Source organism: Lactuca virosa, chromosome 5, assembly GCF_052849685.1.
Source record: "Lactuca virosa cultivar CGN04683 chromosome 5, Lactuca_virosa_CGN04683_v6, whole genome shotgun sequence".
NCBI classification, from domain to species: domain Eukaryota; kingdom Viridiplantae; phylum Streptophyta; class Magnoliopsida; order Asterales; family Asteraceae; genus Lactuca; species Lactuca virosa.
In genome coordinates, this window is record NC_136430.1 from 349,053,733 (window position 1) to 349,066,142 (window position 12,410).

Consider the following 12,410-nt stretch of genomic DNA (forward strand, 5'->3'; position numbering starts at 1 on the left):
TTATGCCAAATATATGTTTAATAATAATAATAATAATATTGTATATATAAGATACGAAGGTTATAAGTAATTCAAATAAAAGTAAAAGGTTGTTTGTAAACAAAGAGAGAAAGCTAAGGGTTCTATATTGTAAATTAGTTTCTAAAACAAAATCATACGTTTATGTACTGCGTCCTAAATTATATATACTATAAGAGTGTAAGGTATGGGTCTCGTTGAGACTCCTCGTGGCTGAGGTGGACGTCCAAAACGGCGTTGCATCTCGTTGTACACCGCCCCTCCTTCTTGTTGTGTTGCTTCTCGTGGTAACGACCACCTACAACAACGGCGTATTCTTCTTCTTTCTTCCTCTGTTTTTCTTCATCTTAACAGCGTATAAAATGAAAACACCATCCCCTAATCTCGTTGTGAAGAGAAGATGATGACGTGGCTGCGTTGTGGGTGGGTGTAACACCCATACCCAATGCTCTAAAAGCTTAAAAACCTTAGCTTGCAGTATACTTTTTTCTCTTTCATCTTTTGCACGCAACTTTCTTCCTTTCATATTTTGCCACTCAATTCCACAGACCGCCATACAATTCCTCATTCTTATCTTCTCTTCCTCACACCCATTTGCCGCCTTTCTCCTCAAATACGGTTCCTTTCGGTTTTATTTAATTGTTTCCCCTTTCTTCTTTACTCTTCTTTCATGTTTGCTTCTTTGTGTTTCTCTATGTTTCTTTTCTAGGTATGTTGTGTACTGCTTCTTAATTTACCGTTGTTACAATCTGATGTCGGGAATCATACGTCTCTATTTCCGACTCCATCACCACCATACGGCGTCTTTGTTACTATCCCCATCTTCACCTAATTTCTTCACACTTCTGGCTCACAACTATTTACTGTTGCAACATTCCACAGAAGAACACCCACCAAACTCCTCCGCTGGACCGACTTTTATTGCTCGGCGACACCGGCTGCTGCTCCATCTCTTCCTTTACGCTTAAACAGTAGGTTTTACGTCCGTACCTTCACCCTTGCTTATGCGTATGGTCTGGGTTTGATTATTTGCCTTAATTGCACCATTTATGTGATGATAGAATTTTGTGTTTCTTCAGAAGCAATTGGAGCTGATGGTAAGGACTGTGAAGAATCATCATCACGAAGAAGAAGAGGATGACGAAGATTTCATTCGGAGAACGACTGATGGCTCCTCACAGAAAGGTTTTTTTTCTCATAAACATATACGTATTATTTATATCTACATTTGTGCGTGCATAATTGAAATTTAACTTTTCAATTGAATGCACAGATGGAAGGAGGCATCTCCGCCTCCTGTATCAAATCACCCCCTTCATCGATCCATGTAATTTGTGCCATCTCTTCTCTCTTGCTTCCATTCCCGATCTAATCTTATGAGTAATCCGCTTTGAAGTTTGTTTGATTAATTTCAGAAATCGATTGATTTTGTAGGCTTTACTTTTTTTTTTTTTTAATTTCATCAACGCCTCATCGGGTGGAATTTGCCAACTGCTCGACATATTGCTCCAAAGAGTAATCATCTTTTTTACTTTTTATGCGGCGGGTGGTATAACTTTAACATACTATGTAAAACGTATTTGATACTCAACTATATATCTATAATAACATAGGCAAGTCACCGCCCATCACTCACTACTCCATCAAGCTCTGCAATATGAAAACGGTAAATCTTTTGGATGAAGGTCTGTTTGGTTTTTAGATTCCGATGGAATTGGAATTTCAGATTCCATTCCATCGTGTCTTTTGGAATTAAGTTCCATAACAATCCTTCAAATCCATGTGTTGATGGACTTGAATACATCTTTGTTCAGGTACATCAGTTCAAACTATGATGCGGTATCCATCATATATGATGTTTATAAATATGCCAAAACACATGGATAGAAGATGCAGGCACTGATGTACTTAAAGCATGTATCCTTTTTTACTATTTTTACTTTCGTTCCTTTGACTATTTATATTCAACAAAACATCCCCCCTTTGGAATACTATCTTCTTCATCTGTCCTTTTATATATACAAGAGTCTTGCACTGTTGGCCACATGAAAAAAATCATAATGTCTTTTTTTTTATTAGCTATGGATAAACAACCAAATATTAGGGCCCGATTTTGGGTTCATCACACGTTTAAGCAGCCAGGTATCGATGCCCCTTCTTTCATCTTTGTTTTCTCAATTTCATAAGTTAGGATTTAGTTTTGGGTTTATGATGATTAGAGCCCATTTGGCAATTGTGATGGAATATGCTTCTGAAGGGAAACTTTTTGACCCCAGCCCATTTGTCAATCCTTTTTTTTTTTAATTTTATATGAAGTTATTTGTTGTTTTTCTTTCTTGCAAACATTTAATTATGTTGATTATGAGCAGGCTCGATTTTTCTTTCAACAACTTATATTTGGTGTCAACAACTGTCACTTTATGGTAATTGAAACTTTAAAAATGTTAGTAAATAGTAAAAACTTTTATATTTGTTCAAATAGGTATCATAAACTTACTGAATTCAATTTTGTTTCATTGTTATGAAATTTTGTATTTTTGTTTGTTGAATGTGGCAAGTTTATGGAAAACAAAAATTGTTAAAATAGTAACCAAGTTTCAATTTTGTTATGATATTACGAAAATGATGAAAAAAAAAGTTTGAGGTACTCAGTTGAACAAATTTTAAATTAGGTTACTTTTTAATAAAAATAGTTTTGCTTTTTTTTTATATTATTATTATTATTATTTGGGTAGAGGCTAATGATTTGAATTTATTTTTTCATCATTGAAGCAAGTTTGTGTACTCTATGACATTCAAGCAGTGGAAAAACATTGATGTGAACAAATTTCATAAAACTTACGATAGATTTGGATGAAAGTTAGTATCTATATTAGTCCAAATTGCATCTCACATCAGGTAATGCCAATTGTACCCCTGTTGACTAGATAAGGCTAATTGTGTAATTGTTGTGTTTTTTTTGCAGGTAGGAGAGAATTGGTTCAAATAGCCAAAAAAAAAGAAGAAACCCAGCACCAAAGGCGCATCTAATTCCATCTAGTTCTAATTAAACGCTTCCATGCCACATGACCGTCACAATATATATCGAGGATTCGTTGATCATAACCGACACACCAAATGAATTACTAATAAAGGTTAGGATATGTTGGGATTAAGGCCGAAAATATGGGGGCCAAATTGCAAAAAACCGTTATGAATACCCCATGAAGTCGTCGATCAGGTTTAAGGCCCCAAAAACCGTTCGTTCTTTCTTCCTCCATCCCTATACATGCGTTGTAGTCACCCCATCAGTGCTTTTCTAGGGTTGCGACGTGATCAGAGGACAAAAGAAAAAGAAACGTGCGTGTAAGGAGGGAAATAAGAACGCAAGTCGAAAGTGAGAGACGGGAACAGTGGAAATAATAGTCGACTTCACAAGGGACGACCTTGAGGCTGTTTGAATCGATTTTCTCCTTTGGTAAACCCTTAAATCTTCATTCCCTTGTGTTACGATTCAATTGCTTGGAAATTGGGTTGAAATTTATAACCATCTTGAAGCCAAATTGTTTCCTTTTTGATGTTTTTTTTAATCCCATCTTCTTTCTCCTTACAATCTTTGAATGTTCATATGTTTAATTCTAGTTCTATTGGATGTATTTTGATGGTTTATTGCTGTCAAAACTTGTTCATGAACACCCTCAATAATTCTTAGTTCATGTTCATGTATTAATCCATGTTTTGGAGACCTTGTTTCTTTGTTAAATACTAATTTGAACCTTGGTGTGAGGATGAAATTGCTATTAATGTTTCTTGACAAGTTTCTACTGTTAAGAACTCAATTTTTATCTTTGTGGGTGCTTTTGGTTATGACTTGATAGGTTAAGTGGTCAAAAAGTCATTGAAATTCAAAGCTGGAAAATTCAGCAAAATTACCAATCTGTCCCTGTCTTAAAAAAAATGTAGAAAATCATTAGAGGTCGTATTGATGATCCGTAAACTCTCAAAGTTTTCATTTTGGGTCTACCTTATCCATGATTTTTCCCAAGACCTGGTACTGCATTGATAGGCAGTTTTGTAAAAATCATATAAAATTGTAGAAAAATCGTTTGGACCTTGTACATTCTGAAAAGATAAAAGTCTGAACTTCTGGAATATGAAATAAAAACGGAATATATACAGGTTTCAAGTGTGCTAAAACAGCTTCAAACAGGTGGCTGTTTTGGGTCCAAAACTGAGAATTTTAATTGTTAGTTTGATTTATGTGTTTGGGTTATAAATTTGTCATCTTTGGTATTATAGGACAACAATAACCTTGTTATTTGAAATGTAATAGGGGCAAGGGTGATATTCCAACCAATACAAGATTTGAACTGTGAGTTGGTCATATCTTTGGCAAAGGTGAGTCAACTTGTGGTTTTAAAAGTACATTGTTAAGAGTATCCCATATCTTAGATGGATTGGGATGTACCTAGTTATCTAGGATGCATGTGCCCTTTTGATGATTGATTGTAATGTCATTCTTGTTGAAATGTTTTATGTGTAATGATACCTAGGGTATTGCATGCTAGATTCTTCTTTGTTTGGTGTGATATGTGATCTACGGTCATGCTAGATTGAGTGAAGTGTATGAACATTATGTGATGTGAACATGTTAATTATTGTTTGAAAATATTTGTTTAAAATGTTTTAGGACAAGCATGCTAGAGTTGTATCAACTTCATTGATGTGTTGTGTATGGAAGTAGTGTGTGATGTAAAATGTAATAACTTAATGAAATTACATGTTTGCATGAAAATAACCCTTAAAGAGGTAATATGTTAATAAAAGAATATTCATAATAATTACATGATTACTTGAAAGGGTAAAAGTGTAACTCCTTATTTAATTAATCATTATTAAATTAGAAAAGGGGAACACACTAGCGGGGCGAAGGGTAGAAACCTAGACATAGGTAAATACCCAATCCGGATATTATGATGGCCTAGTGGGTTGAAAGATACCTATAGGAAAAAGAGCTTAAGCCAACTGTGACGCCGACTGGTTTTTCTAGACAACCATTCGGGACATGGTCTTGGTACACCTTGGTATACCGGGACTGGAGTGATGTTGGTCAAGCGGTGCGACCAGCGCAAACATCACATGGGATTTGGGAGGTGTATCTGTTGGAATTGGCACCGCTCGTACCAATCCTGAACGACAACGCATGTATACGTATGTGCACAGTCGGAGTAGCGAACGCAGCGCACCGGGGGCAATGATTACGGGTGAGAGTCGCGCCTCACTTAGTGCATTGGGTCGTGCCAGTCACGTTAGTAGCGAACGGGGTCTAGTTTTGGGGAGGTTTTGCGGTGAATAGAAAGACCCTAACTAGGAGGTAGTACTTTAATAATTATAGCGGTGAGCGGTGAGTAATTATTAATGTAAAGAGGAGAAACAAAATATTATATAATAATATTCAAGCGGTGAATCGATAAGATTAAATTAGTTACAGCGGCGTTGAGGAGAGTAACTAATAAAACAAGCTCTAACTGAAGAACTAAAGTAAATTGAGCTAAACCTGTGTTTGTTATGTGGTGTGATGTTGTATGTATTGCTAGTGAGTCTTTGACTGTGTGTGGATGTATTGTGTGAATCTATCTATGATATGTGTGTTCTCTTAACACTATACTATATTGACTCACGTAGCTTATGCTAACACTTGTTCTTTGCTTGTTGGCTTTCCTTGTGTGTTGGAACAGGTAGCTTGACATGATGCTTTGGTGAATATGGGAGCTTTTGGGTAGTCTTAGTTAGTATCTTTAGTTATGATACCATTTGGACATGTTGAGTTTCATCATTATGTTTTTGTGAACTTTAATTTTTGATGGGTTTGTTTTGACATGAAAATAAGTTTGATGATGTTTTTGAAATAAACCTAATAAGTCTTCCGCAACGTATTCTGATAAATAAATGTTTTTAAAAAAAATGGGTGAAAAATCACGATGTTACAATACATACGTCCATCTCTGTCGATTACCCTCTCCGGGTCATTCCTTCTCACCACTGGGGGTTCAACTTGACTGACAGTGCAACTGTTATTCCCTTCCTCAGACTGTCCGTCTTTCGGTTCTGGTTGTTCAACAGGCATCGAAGGTTCATCCTTATTATTCAGCAGAAGTTGTCTCATCTCTTCCCTTTGTTCGGCCATCATAGCCTGAATCATGGGTTGTACTCCAGCCATCGTGACTGGCTCAGGTACAGCTTCTATTATCGGCACTTGCGTAATCACTTGGGGTTGAGGTCGCTGATTCCTATTTTCATTCGCGTTTCCAGCTCCGCTTCGAGTTCTTTCCATTTTGATATATACACCAAATTTGGCGAATTTAGATCTTTATTCACGATAGACGTTTAAATCCTCCTTATCACTCTGAAACGTTATATGCTAGTTCTAATATCGTAGTCGAACGCTTAGAATCCTGAACACGTAAGGTTTCCAGATCCGGTCAGCAACAGACCATAGATCCGAACAAATAATAGCATATACGGCAAACATAAAACATTTAGCACATGAAAGCATTTTAGGCATCTTTTCCTAAAATAAACTAGTGCTCGTGTCTAAAATATGGTAGACGCTCATCTCACGATCATCGCTTAGCATTCTAAGTTTAAGTCTAGAAATCCTACAAAAATTCCTAGTTCACTTAAACTAATGCTCTGCTACCAACTGTGACATCCCCATTTTCACGGCCAAAAAAGACCGATTTGTTTATGCTTTATTTTCAAATCAGAGTAACCTTTTAAAGAAAAGTGTTGCGGAATTTGTTCCCATAAAATTATAGACAAAAGCATTTCCGAAGAAATATATTTTCATTACATTACAAAACTCAGGATGTCATCGTCAATACAGATCAAAAGGATAAACCAAAACAACATAGGCCTTACAACATTTCTATTTATTTCTATCGGCCTATAATCCGTAATCTCTCCTCAGATCATCGTATCTAGCCTCTTGTGTTGCTACCTGTAATACAAGAAACTGAGTGGGTCAGGCTGGGGAGCCTGATGAGCACATAGGCTTTTCAACCCACAATAAATAAGTTTATTATTATTTTCAACAATCATTCAACCTGATTACACGTTCATGTTAACATCACTTTACGTCCCTAAAACATCTATTATAAGGGACCTATCCTAAGGAATTTCATCGGGATGGACACTACTGCTAAGGGGATTCCTCAGCCATATATGTCTGTAAGGGAACCATGTGGGGATGGAGTACACCGGTGAACACATCGTTCACAAACACCTACAGGTTGCGAGCCTGCTAGCGTTCCACTGGACTTCCTAGAAAAGTTTGTGGTCGTCATCCATATTTCGCTAGATGACTGGATCAACGTCAACATCGATGCCTCTCATCATTTTATTTCATCACACACCACTTATTACATCTACCCATGTTTTACCCAACATATTTGTAGATTTAAAATACATCTGCAGTTTAGATCTGAAGAAAAAGTGCATATCTGAAAACAACATACATCTGCAGTTTAGAATTGAAGAAAAAGTTCAGATCTGAAAACAAAATACATCTACAATTTAGATCTGAAGAAAAGGTTTAGGTATGAAAACAAAATACATATACAGTTTAGATCTGAAAAACCAAGTTTAAGGTCCCGTCTGTTTACCTCTTAATTGCAAAATTAAGAGGTAATGTCTTAAAATTTCAGATTCAGAGTGTTTGTTTGAGTATTATTTTTTACCTCTTAAACTAAAAAATGCCTCTTATTTTTTCAGATATCAAATGAAGTCTGAAAAATAAAAAAAGCGACACGTCCTAATTTGCCCTAAACACATCGAGTCATCGACCGCCTCCTCTTCTTTCTTTACTTCACATCTGCTTGCCTCGCTCTATTCTTCTCCTCAGTTTCGACGAACCGGTGACGCATCCTTCCTCCTGCGCAACCGTCGACGAACGCCAGCGCCCCCGGCGGTGCTTATCTTCCGTCTCCATCTCGTTCTTCATCCGACCGCAACAGGTATGCTATGTTTTTTCCGCCTCCTCTTCTTTCTGTTTCATTCTTCTTTCACCTCTAATTCATTGGTCTTCTTCTGTTTCTTCCTTGTCTCCCCTCAAAATTGAAAATCAAAAAACGAAATTGTTGTGCTATTACTTTCTGATTTGTTCAATCAAAATCAATATTTGATGTTAGGCTCGATTTTGATGTTATATGCTCAATTTTGATGTTATATGATCGAATGTGAATGTGTTTAAGGAATATGATGAAATGTTGATGTTGGATTTTTTATATTATGTTTAATTTTTTTATACTCTAAATTTTATGTTTACTGTTTTTATAGTTGAGTATTATGTTGAAATGTTGTAGTTGTTGAAAATATGCATTATTTTTGTTGTTGTTATCATGAAATATCCATATTTGTGTTTGATGTTATAGTGAAATCATATGTATTCTTGCTTATATCATGAAATATCCATTAGTTTTATTGAATTGTACACTTGTTTTGTTGAAATAGTTGTTGAAAATGTGCATTAGTTTTGTTGCTGTTATCATGAAATATCCATATTTGTGTTTGATGTTATAGTGAAATCATATATATTCTTGCTTATATCATGAAATATCCATTAGTTTTATTGAATTGTACACTTGTTTTGTTGAAATAGTTGTTGAAAATGTGCATTAGTTTTGTTGCTGTTATCATGAAATATCCATATTTGTGTTTGATGTTATAGTGAAATCATATATATTCTTGCTTATATTCTTGTTGAAAAGGTGCCTTTATATTGCTTAAATTGTTGTTGAAAATGTTTATTTGTAATGCTTAACTTGTTGTTAAAACATGCATTTTTTTTTGTTTAATTGATCAAAGAAATGGGAGAAAATAAAGATAGGATTAGTTGGAAGGTTGAAGGATGAAGAAATTGCATTTTTCATGTTACTATGTTGCTATTGGTTGAATCTAGCATCCAACAGAATTGGAAGGGCAATTGATAATGATTCGGAAATGAGTGGTCATCAACATACACAAGAATTGTTACATGGAACTTCTACACAATGTCATGAGCTGATGCGTCTTTCACGTGAAGCATATGTACTTTTATGCAATCATTTTAGACGAAACAATTGGTTGCAAAGTAGTAGGCATATAAGCGTTGAAGAAAAGATGGCTATGTTCTTGATAACTATAGCACATAATAAACGGTTCAGGATTATCAAACGAAGGTTTCAACACTCCACAGAAACAGTTCATAGATGCTTTCATGAGGTGCTAAATGCAATGATGATTTTTGCAAAAGAAGTTATAGTACCAATAAATTCTAATGCAACCGTGAATTCCTCAGAGAGGCATCGTAAGCTAAAAGAAATCTTTCCTGGAGCAATAGGTGCGCTAGATGGAACTCTTGTACATGCAGTCGTGCCTGCTGATCAACAAACTCGCTATAGGGGAAGAGGAAAAGGTGAATGCTTTCAAAATGTTTTAGGAATTTGTGATTTTGATATGATGTTCACATTCGTATGGGCCGGTTGGGAGGGTATAACACATGATTCGCGAGTTTTGAAAGAAGTTGCATGTAACCCGACTTCAGGCTTTCCGTTCCCTCCTCCAGGTTTTTAATTCTTTTTAAATTTATTCTAAAATACAATATTAAATTTCTATATATAATACTTCCTTCACTCATGTGTATAGATAAATATTACCTTTGCGATGCTGCATACACCAACACTCGTGGATTTATGACTCCTTACCGCAACACGAGGTATTGGTTAGCCGACTATCGACGGCGACGTGCGTTAACTAAGGAAGAAAAATTCAATCATGCACATGCGCAACTCAGAAATGTTATTGAACGTGCTTACGGTGTTTTGAGGCGAGATTCTCAATCCTAAAGCGAATGGCTCCTTTTCCTTTTTCAGTGCAAAGAGATATAGTCGTTGCTTGTTTTGCAGTCCACAATTTCATAAGGAAATGCGATATTCATGATGAGTTATTTATGGCGTTCGAGGAGAACAATGCTCAAGCACAAGGGGGAGAGAATGATGACGAAAATGTACACGATATGGAATGGGGTTCACAAGGAAATGAATACATGGATAATTTACGTGACCAGATTGCGAATCAATTGGGGTGAAATTAAATTTGTAGGATTTTATTTGGATTTTTGTATGATTTTGTGGATTTAAAAATATTTATGTTTGATCTGGATTTGTGTTTAATTTTGATTTATGTTAAATTTGGATTTTATATGGTGTTTACATTTTTTTTAATACATATTTAAGAATTTTATTAGGTTATTTTCTAAATAAACAGTTGAATTCAATAAAAAAAATAAAACAGAAGGGTAAAATGGTCATTTTAATAATTCAGCACAACAATTCAGAGGTCCCAATCAAACAGCATGTTAAACATTCAGCTCTTAAAATTTCAGACCCTCTTAGAAATTCAGACCTCTTAAAAATTCAGATCTTAAAAATTCAGATCCTGCCAAACAGCCCCTAAATCTTTCATCTAGCACAGATCTCAAGTAAATATGCACACATAGAACGTAATTTATATAAAATACTTCATATCTATGTGTAAGATGAAAGTAACTATGCACTCACTTGATAAGGTTGTGATTCCAACTTGGACAGCGCTTCGTTTCGACGAAACCGGGAGGTTTGCTTGAAAACCGGACTATGCGGGGGCAGAGTTTCCGAACCGAAAAACCCTTTTTCTCGGAGCCTTCTGGCGCTCCGGGGCTTTCTTCAAGTGCTAGGGAAGTTTCCTAGGCTTTTGGGGGTGTTTTGGGAGGTTTAGAGAGTGAGTATAGAAAAGAAGAAGTGGATTTTGGTATAAAATATGAAGGAACTCTCGAGTGATATTTATAGGCTGAAAAAGGGGTGAACTCGTCGAGTTTCTGGCCCAACTCATCGAGCCACTGGCCCCCAACTCGTCGAGTTGCTGGTCCACCTCGTCGAGTTGGTGCCACGTTTCGTCATCTAGTGGAGAGAAAGCAATGACTCTTATTGCACCACGTCACCCACTTCGCTGCAGCACCCTGCCGACTTCTAAACCCCGTAACTTTCGCATACGAGCTCCGTTTTCGACGTTCTTTATATCCACGTATAGGTATTGACAAGATCCACAACTCTCCTTTTGACCTCATCGGCTAATTCTCGACCGATTTTAAATTTAACAGTATGAGAAGATTACACTGTTTAACAACCGCGGAAAATTCATAACTTCTACATACGGACTCCGTTTTCGACTGTCTTTTTATTGTTGAACTCCTATTAATGAGATCTTCAGTTCTCATTTAGGTTGTGTGGGCTAAAAATCGCTCGATCTAAAGTTCGAACTCCGGGGTGTACACTGTTATGCCAAATCTTAGAAAATTCATAACTTCCCCATACGATGTCAGATTTGGACGTTCTTTTTATGCACACTCTCGGTTTAACGTATACTACGACTTTTATTTAGATCGCTAAGGCTAAAAAGCACTTTCTCGTAAACTCACTTTTTACATCTCACAGCGTCGTGTCGGTTTTGTCGCGAAACTTCGACATGTCATAACTTCTTCGTTATAACTCGGATTTCAACATTCTTTATATGTCCGAAATCCTTGTCACGACCACTACAAATTTCTTAATAGATATCGAGTTTATCTAATGTTTTATTTTTGACGTTTATATTTATTATATCTTTACAAACAAGTATATAATCACACAATTCACATAATATTCAAGTAATTCATCTTTATTACTTTAAAATAGGTTACAATGGTTGACCTTGACTATTACATCATCGAATTAATGCTTAGCCTCGAAACAAGGGCGTTACATATGATTCACATACATACCAACCTAACCATTCAACAGATCCTTCAGCAATATGGTTCAATTTTTCATGTTCCCAAACACTTACCACCATCACGCTCCCGAGATCACCACATATCCACCATTCCCACAGCTACACCGGTCAATGTTAAACCCTACAGGTACCCACACTACCAAAAGTAAGTCATGACAAAGATGATCACATCAATGCTTAAAGACGGTATGATCAAACCCACCCAAAGCCCCTACTCATCACCGGTTCTTCTCATAAAAAATAAATATGGCACATGGCGTTTTTGTGTGGATTACAAAGCCCTAAACACAATCACCATCAAAGATAGATACCCGATTCCAACAGTTGATGAACTCTATGGTGCATCAGTCTTCTCGAAAATTGACCTACGAGCAAGATATCATCATATTTGAGTGGCAACCGACGATACCCACAAGACAGCTTTCCGTATAGTAAACGGGCATTACAAATTTTTCGTCATGCCTTTTGGCCTTTCTAACGCACAATCCACGTTTCAAGAAACAATGAACGACCTATTCCGCCACGTCCTCAGACAATATGTCTAGGTTTTTTTCGATGACATTCTC

General features: G+C 36.3%; 1 protein-coding gene across 1 annotated transcript; it reads left to right on the forward strand.

Moving 5' to 3' along the window:
* The first annotated feature begins 3,431 nt into the window (after positions 1-3,431).
* Positions 3,432-10,234, forward strand: LOC145116233 (uncharacterized). The gene is made up of 4 exons (XM_079052597.1): positions 3,432-3,475; positions 4,331-4,395; positions 8,863-9,601; positions 9,682-10,234. Exons 3-4 carry the CDS (start codon positions 8,926-8,928, stop codon positions 9,879-9,881), a joined length of 876 nt encoding a protein of 291 aa, XP_078908723.1. The 5' UTR covers positions 3,432-3,475; positions 4,331-4,395; positions 8,863-8,925; the 3' UTR covers positions 9,882-10,234.
* Positions 10,235-12,410: the final 2,176 nt, after the last annotated feature.

Coding starts and splice junctions, on each gene's coding strand:
- LOC145116233 (XM_079052597.1), top strand. CDS start 8,926: ATGTTACTATGTTGCTATTGGTTGAATCTAGCATCCAACAGAATTGGA. Junction 9,602..9,681: donor CTTTCCGTTCCCTCCTCCAG/GTTTTTAATTCT, acceptor TCATGTGTATAG/ATAAATATTACCTTTGCGAT.